The sequence below is a fragment of the Coturnix japonica genome, chromosome Z (assembly GCF_001577835.2).
Source record: "Coturnix japonica isolate 7356 chromosome Z, Coturnix japonica 2.1, whole genome shotgun sequence".
Taxonomy (NCBI): domain Eukaryota; kingdom Metazoa; phylum Chordata; class Aves; order Galliformes; family Phasianidae; genus Coturnix; species Coturnix japonica.
This window is the reverse complement of record NC_029547.1, coordinates 7,781,119-7,798,079: the sequence shown is the minus strand read 5'-3', so window position 1 is coordinate 7,798,079 and position 16,961 is coordinate 7,781,119. Positions and strand designations below refer to the sequence as shown.

Sequence of the window (16,961 nt, the reverse complement as noted above, 5' to 3'; positions counted from 1 at the left end):
CCGGGCTTGGCGGCAGCAGCAGGGTTTGTACTCTGTTCTCGACAGTTGAGAGCAGCGCCCACGTATTTGGTGCTGTCTCTTCCTCCTGCCTGTTCCCATCCTTGGAGATGCCGCCCTCCTTTTTCAGCACCCAGAGCTGCAGGATGAGGAAAGGGCTGAAAGAAAAAACCATATCCGTTTTTGGTTGGGTTTTTTTGTTGTTTTTTTTTTTTCTTTTTTTTTAATTATATCACTCTTTTTTTTTATTGTTGAGTAGCCACCTCCTTCCCTACCTGTTAGTGTCCTGGCTGTGATCTGAGCTGATCATATCTGCAAGGTGGTGCTGGTGGTGGGTTGTCTTCCAGGTCGTGGGGTCACCTGCATGCTGTGTAGGTGAGCTTGGTCATGAGGGCACATGTATTTTATTCCTCTGGACTCTGGCAGTCCATGGCCTGTCCCCAGAGCAGACCATCCACCTGAGGTTTCCTGCCAGCCACCAGTATCCCCACCATTGTTGGGAGCCTCAGCATGAGGCCTGCCTGACGCTGAGCATGAGGGCAGCCAGGTGGAAAGGGTCCCCAGGAGGTGTCTTGCCCAGAGCCCTGCTCAAAACAGGCCGACACAGGATCACATTGGGTTGCTCAGGGCTGTCTCTGGGCTGGTCTTGAAAGCCACTGAGGACTGTGGCAGCATCAGAAGATTTTGTTCCAGCAGCCTCTCCCACGTCCTTGTGGCACTGTATCTCATCAGAGCTCCCCCTCAGACTCCTGAGGTCACATGGGAGGAAGGGATTGGAAATGGCTATTAATGATAATGATGATGTTTAATTTGTCCTTGCCCATTGATGCTGAGGATGCCGGCTGCTTCCTCCCCCTGCCAGCACTGCCGCCGGCCGCTCCGCGCCATGCACCTGCGGGGGTGGCATAATGAGCCGTGTCCTCAGCTCAACCTGCTGCTTCCTCTCCCGGCAGCGTCTGAGCTGACAGCTGGGTTATTTCTTTTTCCTTTCTGCCTCTATTCTCAAGTGGTTCACAGTCAGTGTTGGCATCCGGCCTCTGACAGAGACCTCCCCCCAGGTCGATGATGGTGAGCCCCCATGATCTTGGGCTCTCCTGTGCATGTCAGGTGCATGGAGATGAGAGTGGTTCTCCTTGGGAGGACTTGGTCCTCTCCAGTTCCCACAGCTGTGCCCAGAGGAGACATACCAGAGGAGTGGCCAGAACCAAAGAGTGGGAGTGGGATGGGAGGTCAGCAAGGGGGAGTTCTGTGATGTTTGGTGGGAACAGGATGCCATGGGGGGATATGGTTACAGACATGGAACTTGAGCCCAGAGCTGTTGAACCCAGCATTTGGTTGAGGTATTCCGTGCTGAGAGAGCGTGATGGGGGCTGGGATCTTGCAGCACTTGTGTTCTACCCATCTGCACCCTTTACCCAGCTGTGCTGAGGAGCACGAGTGGCATCCATCACCTTTGGGGAGACATCTGAGCATGCTGGAGTTCAGCACTGCTCCATTTGAGCTTCCAGCTGTTGATGCTTGCTGTGCTTTCCTCAGTAAAGAAGTACTATGGCACCTGATGGTCTCTCCTATGGATAATTCCAATTTATACTTTTTAAACTACAGATGTTCCCTGCAGTGGTGCTGGCTGTCAGGGCTGCTGCTGGAGTTGGGTATGCCAGAGCCAGACAAACCCACCGTGTTTGTTTTGTGTGTGTCCATGTTGCAGATCTGCCTGATTTATTCTATCGTTTACTCTTACAGCCTTCTGTGTAGCACAGCTTTGATAGGACGCCCCAAAAGCTGAGGGAACCCTGAGCTCTCCTCTGAATCACAGAACATGCTGAGTTGGAAGGGACCCACAGGGACCACCAAGTTCATCTATTGGCTCCACAGAGAACTGCCTGAAAATCAGACCTTAATCAGCTGAGGGTTCACTCAGGTGGGGACTTAGAAGTGCACAGTGTTCCTGTGCAGATGTGCAGCTGTTGGCCACATCTGGAGCATGGGAGCTCCAGTTCCCAAAGCCAGTTCTCAACCCAAGGTAGTGGGCTGGGAGGATGCAGCACTGCCCAGAGCTGCTCAAGGCACTGGAACGAAGCTAGCTGTGTCTGAAGGGTCCTGGGATGGGGACATGGGTAGCCTGGCAGCAGCAAGAGTGAGGGGAAGCAGAGAGCTGAGGTTAAAGAAGGTGATGTCACACACTGTGCTAAGGTTTGTGAAAGGGAGCGAGCAAAGAGGTGAAAGTCACATTGCGGAGTGGTTGGGGAGCAAACGAGCAGCCCTATCTCCACCTGACAAAGTGCTGGGAGAATTAATACTTGTGCAAAACCAGCCTCCAGCTAATTTCCCCTGTGCCTGAGCCTTCAATAAGGGCAGCAGCGCTGAATGCGCAGCCTGAAGCAGGGAAGAAGAGTGGGAGGGAGGCGGGGAGGAGAAATTGTCACTGCTGAAGGGGAACAAAAGCTCGGCGCGTTCGGGTGTGCCTGGAGCGGGGCGGCTGCGCTGCCTGCGGCCCCGGGGAGCTGCCGCATGCTGGGACGATTGCAGGGCTGCTCCTTGGCACAAGGCTGCCCTTCAAAGCGTGTAAAGCCCAGCGGGGCTGTGGGAACAGCGCGTGCACAGCCTGTGCTGGTAGAGAGGGAACGCGATATGAGCTGGTCCCAAATTCTGGATAAAGTGGAGGAAAATGAGGCTGTGAGATTGGAAGTTGAACAAGAGGGGCACCTTGGGTGCTTTTGCTTCCTTGGGGTGCAGTGCTCAGTTCCTGCGATGCTGGGTGCCATGCGGGTGCTGCACCACAGCTCAGTGCTGCCGGGAGGCTGCCAACAAAGGGTGGGTGGTGGAGATGGGATGTTTCCTCGAGCACCTTTTTTTAAAGTAAAATTAAAAAAAAAAAAAAAAAAAAAAGAGAAGTTATTCTAGGAAATGAGCTGAGCGCACTCCTTATTCCCGCACGGTGCATTTTCTTGTCCCACCCCCAGCCAGAGTTATGTAAGGACGCAGGCAGAGCAGGGTCATGCCAGGTGCACACAGGGCGCAGGCGTCTCTGTGCCATGTATCCTGTGCATGGAGCAGAGAGCCATGTGTGCATGTTGTATGTGCACATGTTGCGTGTGCTCTGCATGGCCGTGTGTGCACACTTGCATGCACATATGTTGCATTAAGAGTAGAGTTTTGACTTTGCCAGGGTCTTACCATGAGGGCTTTCACGGGACAGTTCTGCAAACATTAAAAAAAATATATATAAAGGTGGTTTGTTGAAGTAACAGACAGAACAGGTAGGGCTTGCCATTGATGAATGCCCCAGCAGCAACAGCGTCAGTGCATGTCAGTAGCGCTGGCAAAACACTGGGTATCCTGTGTGCTCTTCACCAACAGATAAAGCACAGCACTTAGCAAGAAGACATCACTGTCCTGGGGGAGGAAGAGGAGCGCAGCTTCCCATCACCACGTCTGTCTCCTTCATTCTCCCTTCCTTTCTCTGCTGCTCATTTCTGTCTCTCCAAGATACTCTCCCTGATATCCTGAATCATACCCGTTTCTCTCCATAGGGTGATGTTGAACATAATTTGGGTGGAGAGTTGAGTTCTACATGTCCAGTATGAGGTATTTAATTAAAAGCTCTCGCTCTGGGTATTGTGGCCTTTGAGAGTCTGTACTGATGTGTTACCAGCTTTTGTCTCAGCCTTTAGCCAAAACAGGGCTGTTCTGCCACCAGACCTCCTCCTTCAGCTGCTTTCGATGCTGACATCACAAATCTCCACTCCACAAGTGTGGGTGCCCCTCTGCAAAGGGGGGATTTCACTGCAGGTGAAATCTCCTCTATCCATGAGCCCCCCAGGACGGATGCAGGGGGCCACGTCCTTAGCATTTAGGAGCTGAGCGCTGCAGGCAGCAGCTGTGGGGGGTGTCCTGGGAGGGCCAAGTGCGTCTGGCACAGAACCCACCCTGCTCCCATGCTGCCTGCACCTGCTGGGCTTCCGGGGAGGCCGCATGAATGAGGCAAGTCGCTATTTCAGCGCTTCCTCCGGCGAGGCTTCTCCTTTAGAGGCAGCATGTGTGGGCGCTGCCTGCGTATGCGCGGGGGCTCGCTGCCTGCGTGTGCGGGTGGGTGGCGATGGGGGCTTCGGGAGAGGCTTTGCCACGTCAGGGAATTCACGCCGGGGGCTGACGTGCCCCCGCTGGCCCCACTGCATCGTCTGCCGGGTGCTGCATTGTGTAATGGTGCTGCTCCCTGCACCGGGTTTCCGGAATGCCTCAGATGCCCGCTGTTCCTGCAACACAGTGACATCCCCTTGGTGTCCCCCCTGTGGGGGGGGTGGGTCTGTTGCAGCAGGTGGAGGGGTCTGCTATGGGGAAATGCCTGTAGCACCCAAAAAACCCCCCACCAAACCAGACTGCTCTCTTTGTTCTCCCAAATACCTTTCAAGGAAAGTATTTGCTCCAGGAGAAATTTGGAGGTTTCTCCGTGCACTTCTCTGCCCTCAGCTCCTCACAAAGAGGTTTTGGATCCAGGGAGGATGGAGGGCACCAGCTCTGGTACCATTGAGAAATCTCAGTTTCTGAAACCTCTCTGGGGGACTAAGGAGGAGGACAGAGGAAGGGCAGGGCTGTGTTGTGGGTGAGAGCCCTCTGATGGGGCCATGCTGCCCCATGACACTTTGCACCCCACTGAGTGGGTTTGCATCTTCAGGCTCAATAGTGAGTTTTCATGGATATGGGAGCCAGAGCCCATTCAGTGTCACTTCTTCACAGCTCCCCACTCTGCCCTTTCCACCCATGGTCAGTCCCTTTTGTCTACCGCACTGCATGAGTCTCTGCAAGGAGGGGACGTGTAAGGACATTGCATACCAGGAGCTATCAGACCTGGCCTGAGGCCCCACAACTCATCTCACACCACACCGGGCAATGGGGAGCAAAGGAGGTGGCACCTGCAGCAGCTGTCCCGTCCCAGAGGTCCCTGTGGGTACAGAACAACCAGAATGCAGAAGGCTGAGGCGAGGGGATCCACTGACACTTTATCTCCTCCACGTCTCCAAGTCGGCACAGTGTTGCCATGCTGCTGTCACTGTTGCCATGCTACGCTCAGGGTGTCGGAAGAGGATATCAGGTTGCTTTGAGTATGAGGGGACCAGAGATGGAGCTGGGGTGATGCTGTGTCCCCTGTGCCCCCCTCACTGCCATCCCAGGGACCTGGTGGTCACAGAGATGCCACCACTTGTGGGAGTGCTGTGATGGGTGGTGTGCCCAGGCTGGCTGTCCTTCCCTAATTTCTTATCCTGGATCATGGCCTCTGCCTCAGCATCTCTTCTTGCCTCTTTTATCCTGCCCAAGGTGCAAGGTGGGAGCACTGCTGTGCCAGGCGGGAGATATGCCACACAGTGGGGTCATTTTTTCCTCTTCATCTCTGTATTGATAAAAATTAGACTCACATACCCTAGGCTGAATGAATTTCTGCAAGGCCAGCACCCAGCTGTCCCCCTTCGGCAGCTGTCCCCACCACTGGTCCACAGCAGTGTGGTTAATGTGCCCACAGCTGAGCATGGGAGGTGAGCAGAAATAGCTCCTGCAACTGCCCTGCATGGACGACTGGGCAGGGATGGGGCTGTGCACACCCAGCACTGCCCTGTGCAGCAGCTGTGGGTGGGTTTCTCCATGCCTAGATATCTTTGGAGGGAATTCATATGGAGATGCAGGCTCTGTGGCATGGCGAGCCCTGCGAGATGTTGGCTGTGGGATGGGGCAGGGCAGGACCGTGTTTCGCTGGAGGTATTTCCTCTGCAGATGTAGAAAGCTCACACAGGGTGCCAGCCCCCAGGTCTCCTGCTGCCTCTTCCCAGCCTGGTACCCAGGACCAGGAAGGGGAATGCCGCCGAGACATCCCACCAGCATCCCCCCTCCATCTCCCTCCTTCCAGCCCCCCCAGTGCTCCACCCCCACGCTCCAGCCTAAATAATTCCTCCTCTGCCTAGTGGTTTGCAGTCTGCTCTATGTCCCTCCCTTAGTCATCGCTCAGCCGAACGAGACAGATATAGTTGTGTGCGGCTCCTCGCGGATCGCTCACTCCAGCCCCCGGATCTCTGTGCAGCTGGTCCCTGGCTGTCTGCAGGGTAGTCAGGTGCCCCCTCTTAGCTGCCCTTGTTACTGTTCCACTGTCAAGAATGGGGCTGTGATAGCCCCATTGCGGGTGTGTGGGGCAGGCTGGGGGCTGCTCTGCCCCTCAGCCGGGTGCATGGAGTGCACGTAACCCAGTCTGGGCTCCATGTCCTCAGCCCACTCCTTCCCAGCCCGGTGCCAAGAGCTGGGCTGGCTTTCTGGGGTGGCTCTGAGCCAAATCCATGCTTTCCAGGTATCCTGGCTGCCTTCCTCTCTCCCTGGCCAGCCAGGCTATGCTTCAGCCCCAGATCAATCCTGGATGTGCCTTGCCATTTGTCACCGCTCCATGCACAGTGTGAGCTCACTTGATGAGACCACATGTGCTGACTGTCAGACCCAGGGACACATCCTAGAAGGAACACGGGTGCTGGGGATCATTTGGGGGGCGGGCATGAGATCATACAGCTGCCCACCCTCGCTTTGCAGAGGTAACGTCAGCACGGCTTGGGTCTGCTCAGCTAAATAGGAAGGCTGAACCCATCTTTCACCTCACCGCAAACCATTTCCCACCCCTCCTTTTAGCCCTCTATCCCGTGTGCCGCCTCCCACTCCTTTTGCAAGGCCGGGGCGATAGGAGCAGGAAGAGAGAGGAGCACAGCACCCGCTGTCTGCGCTGCTCCCAACACCGACGCAGAGGACCTGGACACTGCCTGAGCGCTGCGTGGGCTGCTGCGTGAGTCACAGCCTCCAGCACAGCCCCTGTGGGGAGCGCAGAGCTCACAGTGCCCACCGTTCACCTCTTGTCCCTGCACCGAGTGGGTCCCCGCGGCTCCACGTGTGAGCAGGACCGTGGGGATGAAGGAGGTGGGGCGTGGGGAGGTGGTGCCGGGGACACCTGAGGAGTCAAGACCGGTCCTGCGTGGGTGCAGGATGGTCTGTATGTGAATGTTCTGTATGTGAATGGTCTGTATGTGAATGGCAGGAGCGACACCGTGTGGCCACGGCGCTTCTCGGGCAGGGGGCACCTTGGGGACCCCGCGTCCCATCGCAGCCTCTGCTCCTCCTTCCTGCCCTGGGGCAGCGATGGGACGAGCCTCAGACATCTCACCGCCTTGCTCCAGTGCCACCATGTGTACAGACACTGCCTGGGTCAGCTCTGCCCTCCCCAAAGAGCGGTGCGCTCCGGTGTGGGGCACGTTCTGGTTACCTTCCCGTTGCACCGGGCCGTGAGCAGGGAATTGGATGGGAGCGCTCTCCTGCACCCTGTGTTGCAAAGCCCCCAGCTCATCTTCCCCACAAACAGAGACGTTGGAGTGACTCAGCAATGCCTGTGCAATGGCTGTGCGCCCAGCAGAGGGTGCCACCGCCCCGCAGTGCTGCTGCAGGATCTCCTGGAACAGCAAGGACACCCTAAGTGCAACTTAGGTGCACAGGCTTCCCTAGGGGCGGCAGCACATTCTCCGCTTGGCCCAGCAGAGGTCACCATTCCTGGTGGAGCAGCGTTCAGGACGCCGGCAGTGCCCTGCACATCGCCCACCCTGTGCTGGCAGGATGGAGGCATGTTCCGTCTCCCATCTGGGGGTGGCAGACTGCACCTGCCAGACCAGGGGCACGCTGGGCACACTCACACAGGTGAGTGCAGCATCACCTGCCCATAACATTCTGGCTTCAGGTACTCAGCCACCTACCAGCTTGTCCTTCTTCCTTCCACCATCCTCTTCTTCAAAGCAATGGTTAACTGGATTTTCCCAGCTGGACACCTCTGCTGTGGAGCGGACCCAGGGGCGGCCGCTCTTACTGGGACTCTGTAGCAGTGGGAGTGGGCTGCAGGAAAGCACCCCTTTGCGGGCAGCCTTGGAAACCAGGTGTCATCACCAGCAGCTTTCCCTGGGCTCTGCAGGGATATGTCTTGTACTGGAGAAACCCCCACCCATCAGCATCACTCTTCAAACACCTCCAGAGGTGTGTGTGTTCGCCAACATATAATCAGCAGCCAGAGGTTGGTTGGACACAGCTGTTTAATGGATACTTCCCAGTACAGAGCGGAGGCCGCAACACCTTATATCCCCAGCTGCCTGCTCGCTCCAGTCATGTTCCAGCCAGCCAATGCCCCACCTCAGACCCAGCACCTGAGATGTTGCACTGGCACATCTCCCGGCCTCACGTATGGCCTTAAATCTCTGTGATTGTCTCACAGCTTGCAAGGAAGGGAGCTCCTGAAGGGGAAAGGGAAGGCCTACAGGGGGTGGGGGGGCCATAAAGGGGTGAGCAGCGCCCTGATGTGCGGAGGGGGAGCCAAGCAGGATGGTGTCTGCATTGCCCACGATGAGGAGTGGGGGGGAGGTGGGTGCTGCCCTGAGGGGCACCCAGGGATGTCAGCGCTGCGGGGTGGGGATACCCTGCTGCACAGCCCCCCTGCATGGCACCACAGCCATTCCCAGTCCCCTGCATGGCACCACAGCCATTCCCATCCCCCTGCATGGCACCACAGCCATTCCCAGCCCCCTGCATGGCACCACAGCCATTCCCATCCCCCTGCATGGCACCACAGCCATTCCCATCCCCCTGCATGGCACCACAGCCATTCCCATCCCCCTGCATGGCACCACAGCCATCCCCAGCTCCCTGCATGGCACCACAGCCATCCCCAGCCCCCTGCATGGCACCACAGCCATCCCCAGCCCCCTGCATGGCACCACAGCCATCCCCAGACCCCTGCATGGCACCACAGCCATTCCCATCCCCCTGCATGGCACCACAGCCATCCCCAGCCCCCTGCATGGCACCACAGCCATCCCCAGACCCCTGCATGGCACCACAGCCATCCCCAGCTCCCTGCATGGCACCACAGCCATTCCCAGCTCCCTGCATGGCACCACAGCCATTCTCAGCCCCTCATGGCGCTGCCTCCCCTCCATCCCTGCCCCAGTAATGGCAGCCCAGCACACCGCCCGCCCCCCCCCTCGGCATCATGTAATCCAACACAAGGGGAAACGGGGAGCAGCTGCTTCCTCGCCAGCCAATCAGCTGCCGGCTCCCCGCTGGCAGAGGGCGGAGAGCCGCGCGGGATTGGCAGGTGGGGCAAAAGGGGCGGTACTTCCCTCAGCCAATGGGGTGCGGGGCCGGTCGCCATGGCAACGGGGCTCCCTGCGGGGCGGCAGGGAAAGCCTCGCCAACCAAGATGGCGGCGGGCGGGAGGCCGGGAGTTGGGGCGGGAGTTAGGGCTGCAGGTGGATGGCGGCACTGTTGGGACGGGCTGCCAGGATGTAGGCGACATTCTCCCGCAGGAATCTGGGCCAGTCGATGGGCCTGTGGGGCAGATGTTGTCACCTCAAAGCCCACAGGGGGGCAGCTTCAGCGTCACCTCCCCACTGCTCGCCCTTCGAGATGGTGGCCCCCCACCCCTCACCTGGCCTCCTCCTGCTCCGACGCCAGCAGTGTCTTCTCCTGGCTCTTGGCGCTGCCGCTGCTGGCCGGGCTGCTCTCCGACATGGGCCCAACGTGGCTGATGCTGTGGGGTGACACAGTGCAGTTCAGCCCTGTCCAGGCAGTGACTGGCAGGGAAGGGCTGAGCCACGGAGGAGGAAAGGAGAGGGCTCCTCAGTCCGTACCTGACATTGCAGGATGGTGCCTCCTTCTGGTGCTTGCGGAACCAGGCGTGCTGGGCCTTGTGGCACTCCCCCTCCCCAATGAAGCCGCTGCCATCCTGGTCCAGGGCCAGGAAGGCGGTGCGTGCCCGCTCCCGCTCCTTGACCGTCAGCAGCCGCAGCAGGGAGTTCTGGGGACAGAAAGGGGAACACCGGGTTTGTGGGTCCCCCACTGCTGGCTGTGGAAGATCTGGGCAAAGCCCCGGGGACACTAGCAAGCCGTGATGGACATCCCACCCTCATGCACATACCGGTGGCCGGAGTTTCTGCAGCAGCTGGATGGACTCGTGGGAGAGGAAGTCTGGCCACTCGATGTGCCCCTTCTTGTCGGGGTCCAGGGCAGAGAACTGCAGAGTGGCTCGCTCCTCCTGCGCCTCCTCCATGGGCCGCTCAAACTGCTGCTTGTGCACCAGGTGCTTGTAGTGCAGGAAGTCATCCAGTGTCAGAGAGGTTTCTGTGGGGACACATTCAGAGCAGCCCTTCCTCCAACCTTCCTCCACGTGCCCAGGAGCATCCCCCCCATTTCCCTTTCTTCCTTGCTGTGTGACACACATGGCTGCCACCTTTTGCACAGCTTATACCTTCTGCCCAACAAGTTGACACGCCAACATGGGAGCTGTGTGCAGGGTGAGCAAGGGCTCAGCCCATTCCATCACAGGAAGGATACACACCTGGGATGATCTTGCACTGCCGCAGTGTCTCCATCAAGCTGTACATCTCCTCCTCTGTCAGCAGGAGGTTAAGGTTGTCCTAGAGGGGAAGGCAGGGGGAGTGTTAGCACTGGGTGGCAGGGGGGAAGAGAGGGGACAGTGTCCCCAGCCCCATGGTGTCTCCCTATTAGTATTGGTGATGGAAGCTGAGGAACTGTTGAAGTCCCATCACCCTGGGGCAGGTCACAGCGTTGGACCCTAGTGGGCACTCACGCAGTAGTAGCAGCTCCAGCCTGTCTCAGTATGTGCAGTCTCTGTCATCTCCACGGCACTGTCGTTCTGCAGGTAGCCCATGCGGCGCAGGCAGCCATCATGGTACACCCGGCTGCAGACGCGACAGGGGAAGAGGCTCTCAGCTGTCCACACTTCACAGATCTCGCACATCTCATCATTGAGGACCTGTGGAGCAACGCTGCAGCTCAGCACCATGGGGTGCCCAGCATGATTCCCTGGCTGGGGGCTCTTTCATCACAGGTATTTGTAGGGGTGCAGATTCTTGGGATAGTAGGGGGAATGTCTGGATTGGTGGCCGGTTGGCCTTATAGGAGGGTGCATGGGTTCACAGGAATGAATGAAAGGTGGAAGGGTATGGCTGTAGGGTTGGTGGGGTTGTGACTTCTCTGGAGTACAATGTTGGTGTGGATGAGCAGACTGTTAGGCTGTAGGCTGGCTGGACTACAGGCTTATAGTTGTGGGTAGATGGGAGTTTTGATTTGAGAGTTTGCTGACCTGTGAATGGACAAGCTGTAAAGTTGTTGGTTGTCTGGGGTGCCAGCTTGTAGTTGTGGGTGGATGGTTAGGGTTGCGGATGTGGTTTGGTGGCTATAGGATTGCAGGCATGCATGAATAAACTATGGGGTAGTAGATCCACTGGGCTGTGAAAGTTATAGGTGTGGATGGTTGGGTAGGTCTGTAAGGTTGTGTGAACCAACACACACAGTGGGTCACCCCAGAACAGGAAAGATCCTGCTCCCAGATTCTGCCCTGCTGAGCCACATGTGTTCTGTGGCTGAGCCTGTTGAGCCACCTGTCTCGGGGGAGTCTGTCACCACCTTGCAGGCACTGGAGATGCTTGCACATCCCCTGTGTGTCCCCAGCACTGGCCTCATCCCTACCACCCTGTCCCCATGCCTTGCTGCTTGCCTGCTCCCGCTGTTCCAGGCTGATGTCCAGTGGCTCATCATCGTGCAGCTCCCGCTGGGGCCGAATGAAGGCGGGTGGTGTGAACCTGTTGGCTCGATCAAACTCCTCTGGCTCCACACCTCGGCCATCCCGCAGCCGCTCCCACGCAGCCTTGCTGGCGCTGACCTCTTCTGGCTGTGAGGGCCCCGCAGATGCCTCCTCCTCTGCCTCTTGCACTGTCTGCTCCAGTGTTCCCCGACGTGTGCCACCAGCCTCCGCCCGCCTCCGTGCCACCGGCTGCTCCCGCAGCCCATCTTTGAAAGCTGACACGGCCAAGCTGACCTTCTGCACCTTCTCCACCGTCTGCCGTCTTGACATCAGCACCCCCATGGTTCTGCAAGGGGAGGAAGGTGCTCAGTGCTAAGCTTTTCTGGTGTAATGCTGTAGCTTACTGCTACAAGGTACTGCTTACCAAGACAAGTCCCTGGTCCCCAGAATATGTACCCATGGTAGCGTACTGGGAACAGTGCTGGTAATGGTAACCATGGTGGCTATGGGAAGAAGGACCCAAACCCATACTGAGCTCTTGAGCAAGGAAAGTCTGAGTTTTGGGGCATTTTTCCTTACCCATCCTGCATCTCAGCTTCAGCTTAACAAGGATTGCTTGCAGGCCTTTTACACAGCAGACCAGTGGATCCCAGAGGGCCAGGATCACTTGTGGCCCTGCTCTTTGCTTGCATGCCAGCAAAAAAAGTGTCTTTAGCCAGATGAAGGTGCAGCACATCCTACCAGCGCCTCACTGCATCACAGCTCATGCTGGTTCTCGTATCTTCCCTAGATTTATTTTCACCCCCAGGTCTCTTCATCTCTCAAGCTCGTATGTATATATGTGTGTGTATCACTGACCTAGAGCTGAGCACCCTGCTGTCCTCCTCAAAATGTGGCCTGGGGCTGGCTCCCCCCAGGGGAGGCTGGGCCGTGGAAGAGCTCTGAGGTGCAGGAGGGTAGTGGAGCAGCACGTAGGCTTGGGGTATATGGACTCCAATAAGGGACTTTGGTGCAGAACTGAGGGAAGAGCAGCTTAGGGCAAAATAGGGAGGGCAGCAGAGGCAGGAAACATGTTGAGCTCTGTCTCCGTGCAGGTGGACATGATCCCAGGCTGCACAAGTGCAAAGATGGAGTGAACTGAAGCTGGGGAGAAGGAAAATTTGTTCTCCAGTGGCGTGGGGCACAGCATCACCCCACAGGGGTCCCAGCACTGCACTGTGCCTGGCTGGAGTGGAAGTAGGGAAGATGCTGCAGTCAAGAGGAGCTTCCAGCCTGCACCAGGGAGCCCCGTAGCCTCCCTGTCCTTGCTGGAGCTGCACAACTGGTGGCACTCAGCACCTATGTAAGCGAGGATCATTAGCGCAGCCATCTCCCAGCCCTTCCAGCCTCGGCAGCACACCAGGAGGCAGGGATGTTCCTGGGGAACAAGATAATTAGCAGCAACGATATCAGTGGGATTTCACAGTGGCAGGATGACCCAGCTCTGCAGGCGCTGCTGTAGCAGGGAGCCTCGGCACAGTAATTACAGCTGCCCCACATCTGAGCTGAGCATGCAGGCAGGCAGCAGATTGCGCCTGCACCAAAGCTGTCATGCAGCGGATGCGTGGCCCTGCACTCCCACTCCTGCCTTGCCAGCCCCTGCTGCACCAGCCCTGTTCACGTGCGTGAATGCACACACACATGCATAGGAATGCAAAAACAAACACTACTAGACACACATATGCACGTAGCTTTCTAGCCCCTCCAGTTCTAAGACCATCTGTGCACACGTTCTCACATGCAGTGCTGTGTGTGCACACATGGTACCCCATCCCCTGTACAGGGGGACACGTGTGTCCCCAGGAGCCACTACAGGCTTGGCACATGTCTTGGGAGTGTGCACAGGTGGGCAGGGGTATTTGCACCCATCAGCTCCCGCACACAGCTTGTGGTTTGGGCTTTGGAAAGGTGGGAGCGAAGGGGAGCTGGAGGCACGTGTTTAAGCCACAGCAGCAGCATTGCTGCGGCTGTGCTGGTGGGAGGGAGGATACCTGGATGTCTCTGCCTCCTTGCAGCATGGCCAGCCACTGCCTGGATGACTCAGGAGCCCACCGGCCATGGGCAGGGTCAGCTCTCCTGCTGGGCAGCACTGCAGCTCTGCCTGCAACCCACAGGGGGTACAACAGGGAGAACTCCTCAACCTCCTGAGCTGCCTTTGCAGGTTCCTATGTCCCTGAGCCTTTCCTTGGCCTGCTGCTGGCCTCATCCTATCCAAGGATGCAAAAAAAAAAAGGAAAGCACTTGGTACACCAGTCTCCACTGTAGCTGCTGTTCCCCAGGCTGGGAAAGCACACGCTTATGACATGCCCCATGCCATCGCCATAATGTTCCTGCCTCCAGTCCCTGGTGATCATCCTCTTCCAGTGTCAACCTGAGTGTCCCCTGCCTCCAGCTGCTGTATGCCCAGCATTGAGCCCACAGGCCATTACACTTCTGTCATGGCTCGTGTCTGTTCTCAGCCCTGCTGACCTTCCCATCTCTGCTAGAACTGCATGGCTGGACTTCTTCCAACCCAATTTTGCCCCTCTCTGGGTGCCTCTGCAACAGGATACCTGTACATTTAGGGGCTGAATGGCTTCCTGCCACTCACATCCTGATTACTGCATCCTGCGTCCCCACATGTCTCTGAGGGAAATTGGCTCTATTATTGATGCAGCTGCCCCTGGAGATGCCCAGCAGTTCAGGATCTGGTGCTGTCACCCCGCTTACCTTGTCCTGAAGCACTGGGGCCTTGACCTTGCTGCCGGGCACCAACACAGGAGCTAATTTTAGGTTGTGGCCATCAAAGAGCTAAATCTGAGCTGGTTTTGGCTGCAAACACCCATTTCATCTGAGTCCTGCCAGGGGCAATCGCAGCAACTGTGGGCATCTTCCCTCCTTTCGTTTGCTTCGATCATCTACATCCTATCCTGCCTTATCCCCCAGGTTGCACTGCTTCCCCGTGTTCTTCTGGTGGCAAATGCTCTTTGCTTCTTCATCTCTGGGTTGAACCACAGTGAGGATGCACTTCACCCCCCAGACACTGATGGATCATTCTTCCCAGGTCAGCAGGGCTCTCTGCACAGGGGAACTGAGACATGGTTTGTGTGGGGCTGGTGGCCAGCATGGAGGCAGCCTGGGAGGAGGGACTTGGGCTGGCCTGGGCACCGCAGCCTTGTGCTGGGTGCTGGCTTTGGCTGTACACAGAGGGGGGTGTGACGGTGTGGGTGGATGTGTTGGGTGGATGTGTCACGGGTGGGTGCGGAGCGACATGGTGCAGTGTGGGTGTAGTGGTGGCTGCAAGCACAGGATGGATGTGTCGGGAACCAGCTGTGGGTGGATGTGTTATGGAACAGCTGGGAGCACAGGGTCGCTGTTACAGCCCAGTTGGATTCTGGGGGGCTGCTGCAAGGGCTTTGGTCATGGCACAGGGGCTGGCTTTGGGTGCAGGGTGGGCAGCAGCTCAGTCAGCAAAATGAGGTCTTGGTGCGATGCAGCCATGAGCATTGGTATCCCTTGCACCAATCCTGAAGGAGAGGCAGCAGGGGTGTGTGAGGAGCAGGACCCCCTTGGGGAATGATGCGCCTGCCCCCCTCTCCCTCTACCCAACCCCAGCTCCCATGGGCCAGGTGAACTCCTTGCCCTCACGAGTCTCATGGTGATTTTATCCCCAGTGCAGTGCCTGAAGCAGTCCCAGGGGAGCAGCATTAGGAATGGAGTGCAGATGTGGGTGACAGCCTGGAGATCCCAGGACCCAAGGCAGCTCAGTCTGAAGGGCAGTGAGCAATGCTGGGAGGAGCTGATGCAGCCCTGGCACAGCCCTGCCTGCTGCTGCCTGCCCAGGATAGCCCACATTCCATCCGCTGAGCTGACCTGTGCAGCCAGGGGTCCCCAGAGGGGTCTGGCAGCTGCCCCCTCCTCCCATCTCCCTGGCAGATGCTGTGTGTTGGGGCCAGGATGCTGTCAGGGCTGCTGCAGGGAGGTGACCTGGTTGCAGTGTGGCAGAAGGGTCGGCGGCATCCGATGCTGGTAGCAACCTCCTCACCCTCTGCAGGGGCACGGCAGGTCTGGGGGTGCGCAGAGCCCCAGCTGTGCAGTGTCTCTGTGCTGGGGACACCCGGCTGGTAGCTGCTGTCCCTGCAGGATGAGGCTGCCCATCCTGCCGCACCATGGCTGATGTTATAGGTGTGTCGCACGTTTCCATCTCCCAGAGGGGGATGAAAATGCCATGACAGCAGAGTCCCTTCCCCTGCAGCAGACACAGCTCCCACTCAGCTCCCCACTTCTCATCTTCAACCCCAGCACCCACATCAGATCCCCACCTCCCCCGCAGGACCCTTCTGCACCACCCACACCCCCTCTCCCAGGTGCGTCATCCCGGGTTCCCCCCTCACCAGCGCCAGGACCCCAAGCTGACCCACCCACGGGTGTCGCGATGCACGGCCAGCCCACGCCACTCGCTGAGCGAAGCTCCAGCAGCAGCAAAAAAAAAACACTTACCAGGGTCCTGTTGAGAGCACAAGCCCTAGAGAGCTGCCCATACGATGCCCATCGCCGCCGCTCCCGGACACCACCTCCTCTCCACCCCGCGGGTGCTCAGCGCATCCCGCGCTCTGCACGCGAATCCCCGCGGCGAGGCTGGTACCCGGGGAGCCAGAGCCGTGCGCTGAGCGATGCAGGAGACAGCGAGATGCTGAGAGCGGATGCCGGTGTCTAGCGCACACACACACACACAGACGGGGAAAGCAGGGAGCCTGTGACTGGGGCTGAGCAGATGCAGCCTGGTTTGCTGTCCCTGTACCAATTGCTGCTGAGCTGTGTTAAACAGCTCTGAGAGAACGAGCTTTTTTTTTTTTTTTTTTTTTAACTGGGCTGGCATTGGCTGAGGGATACCAATAAAAGCTTCCCCTGCAAATCTTCTGGCCCCGGGGCTGAGCTGCTTTTCTTAGAGACAACCTCAAGGACTACAGAGCTGGGGCTGCTGTGCTGGTGCAGGAGCAGGGGGCTCTGCTTCCACCCCAGGATCTTCCCTGCATTAAGCCCCAGCCACAAATTGCTGCCGCTTTAAACCATTACCTGCTACCCATCCTGTTCTGCTGTGGGGAAGGGGCAGGATGGTTTCTGTCTCCGTCCAGCCCTGTCCTCCCAGTGCAATACAGCACAAAGGGGTTTCAGCTCTCCTGGACTGGAAGGCTGCACATTGCAGGGCTGGGGGCGGCAGGAGCAGTGTGGCAGAAGGATGGGCTCTGGGCTGATGAGGAGGGAGCAACCCCCAAGCACTGCTGCTGAAGGTGGGGTAATTGCTTCATCCCCTTCACCAGCATGGTAAGGGCAGTCACTC

The 16,961-nt window shown here is 57.9% G+C and overlaps 1 protein-coding gene across 1 annotated transcript; it reads right to left on the bottom strand.

Annotated features, from left to right (window-relative positions):
* Nucleotides 1–8,075: 8,075 nt before the first annotated feature.
* On the bottom strand, nt 8,076–16,465 carry PHF24 (PHD finger protein 24). Its single transcript, XM_015848453.2, has 8 exons — nt 16,121–16,465; nt 11,576–11,948; nt 10,646–10,831; nt 10,394–10,472; nt 9,974–10,176; nt 9,687–9,853; nt 9,485–9,586; nt 8,076–9,384 (listed from the first exon to the last, which is right to left on the bottom strand). Exons 2-8 carry the CDS (start codon nt 11,942–11,944, stop codon nt 9,294–9,296), a joined length of 1,197 nt encoding a protein of 398 aa, XP_015703939.1. The 5' UTR covers nt 11,945–11,948; nt 16,121–16,465; the 3' UTR covers nt 8,076–9,293.
* Nucleotides 16,466–16,961: the final 496 nt, after the last annotated feature.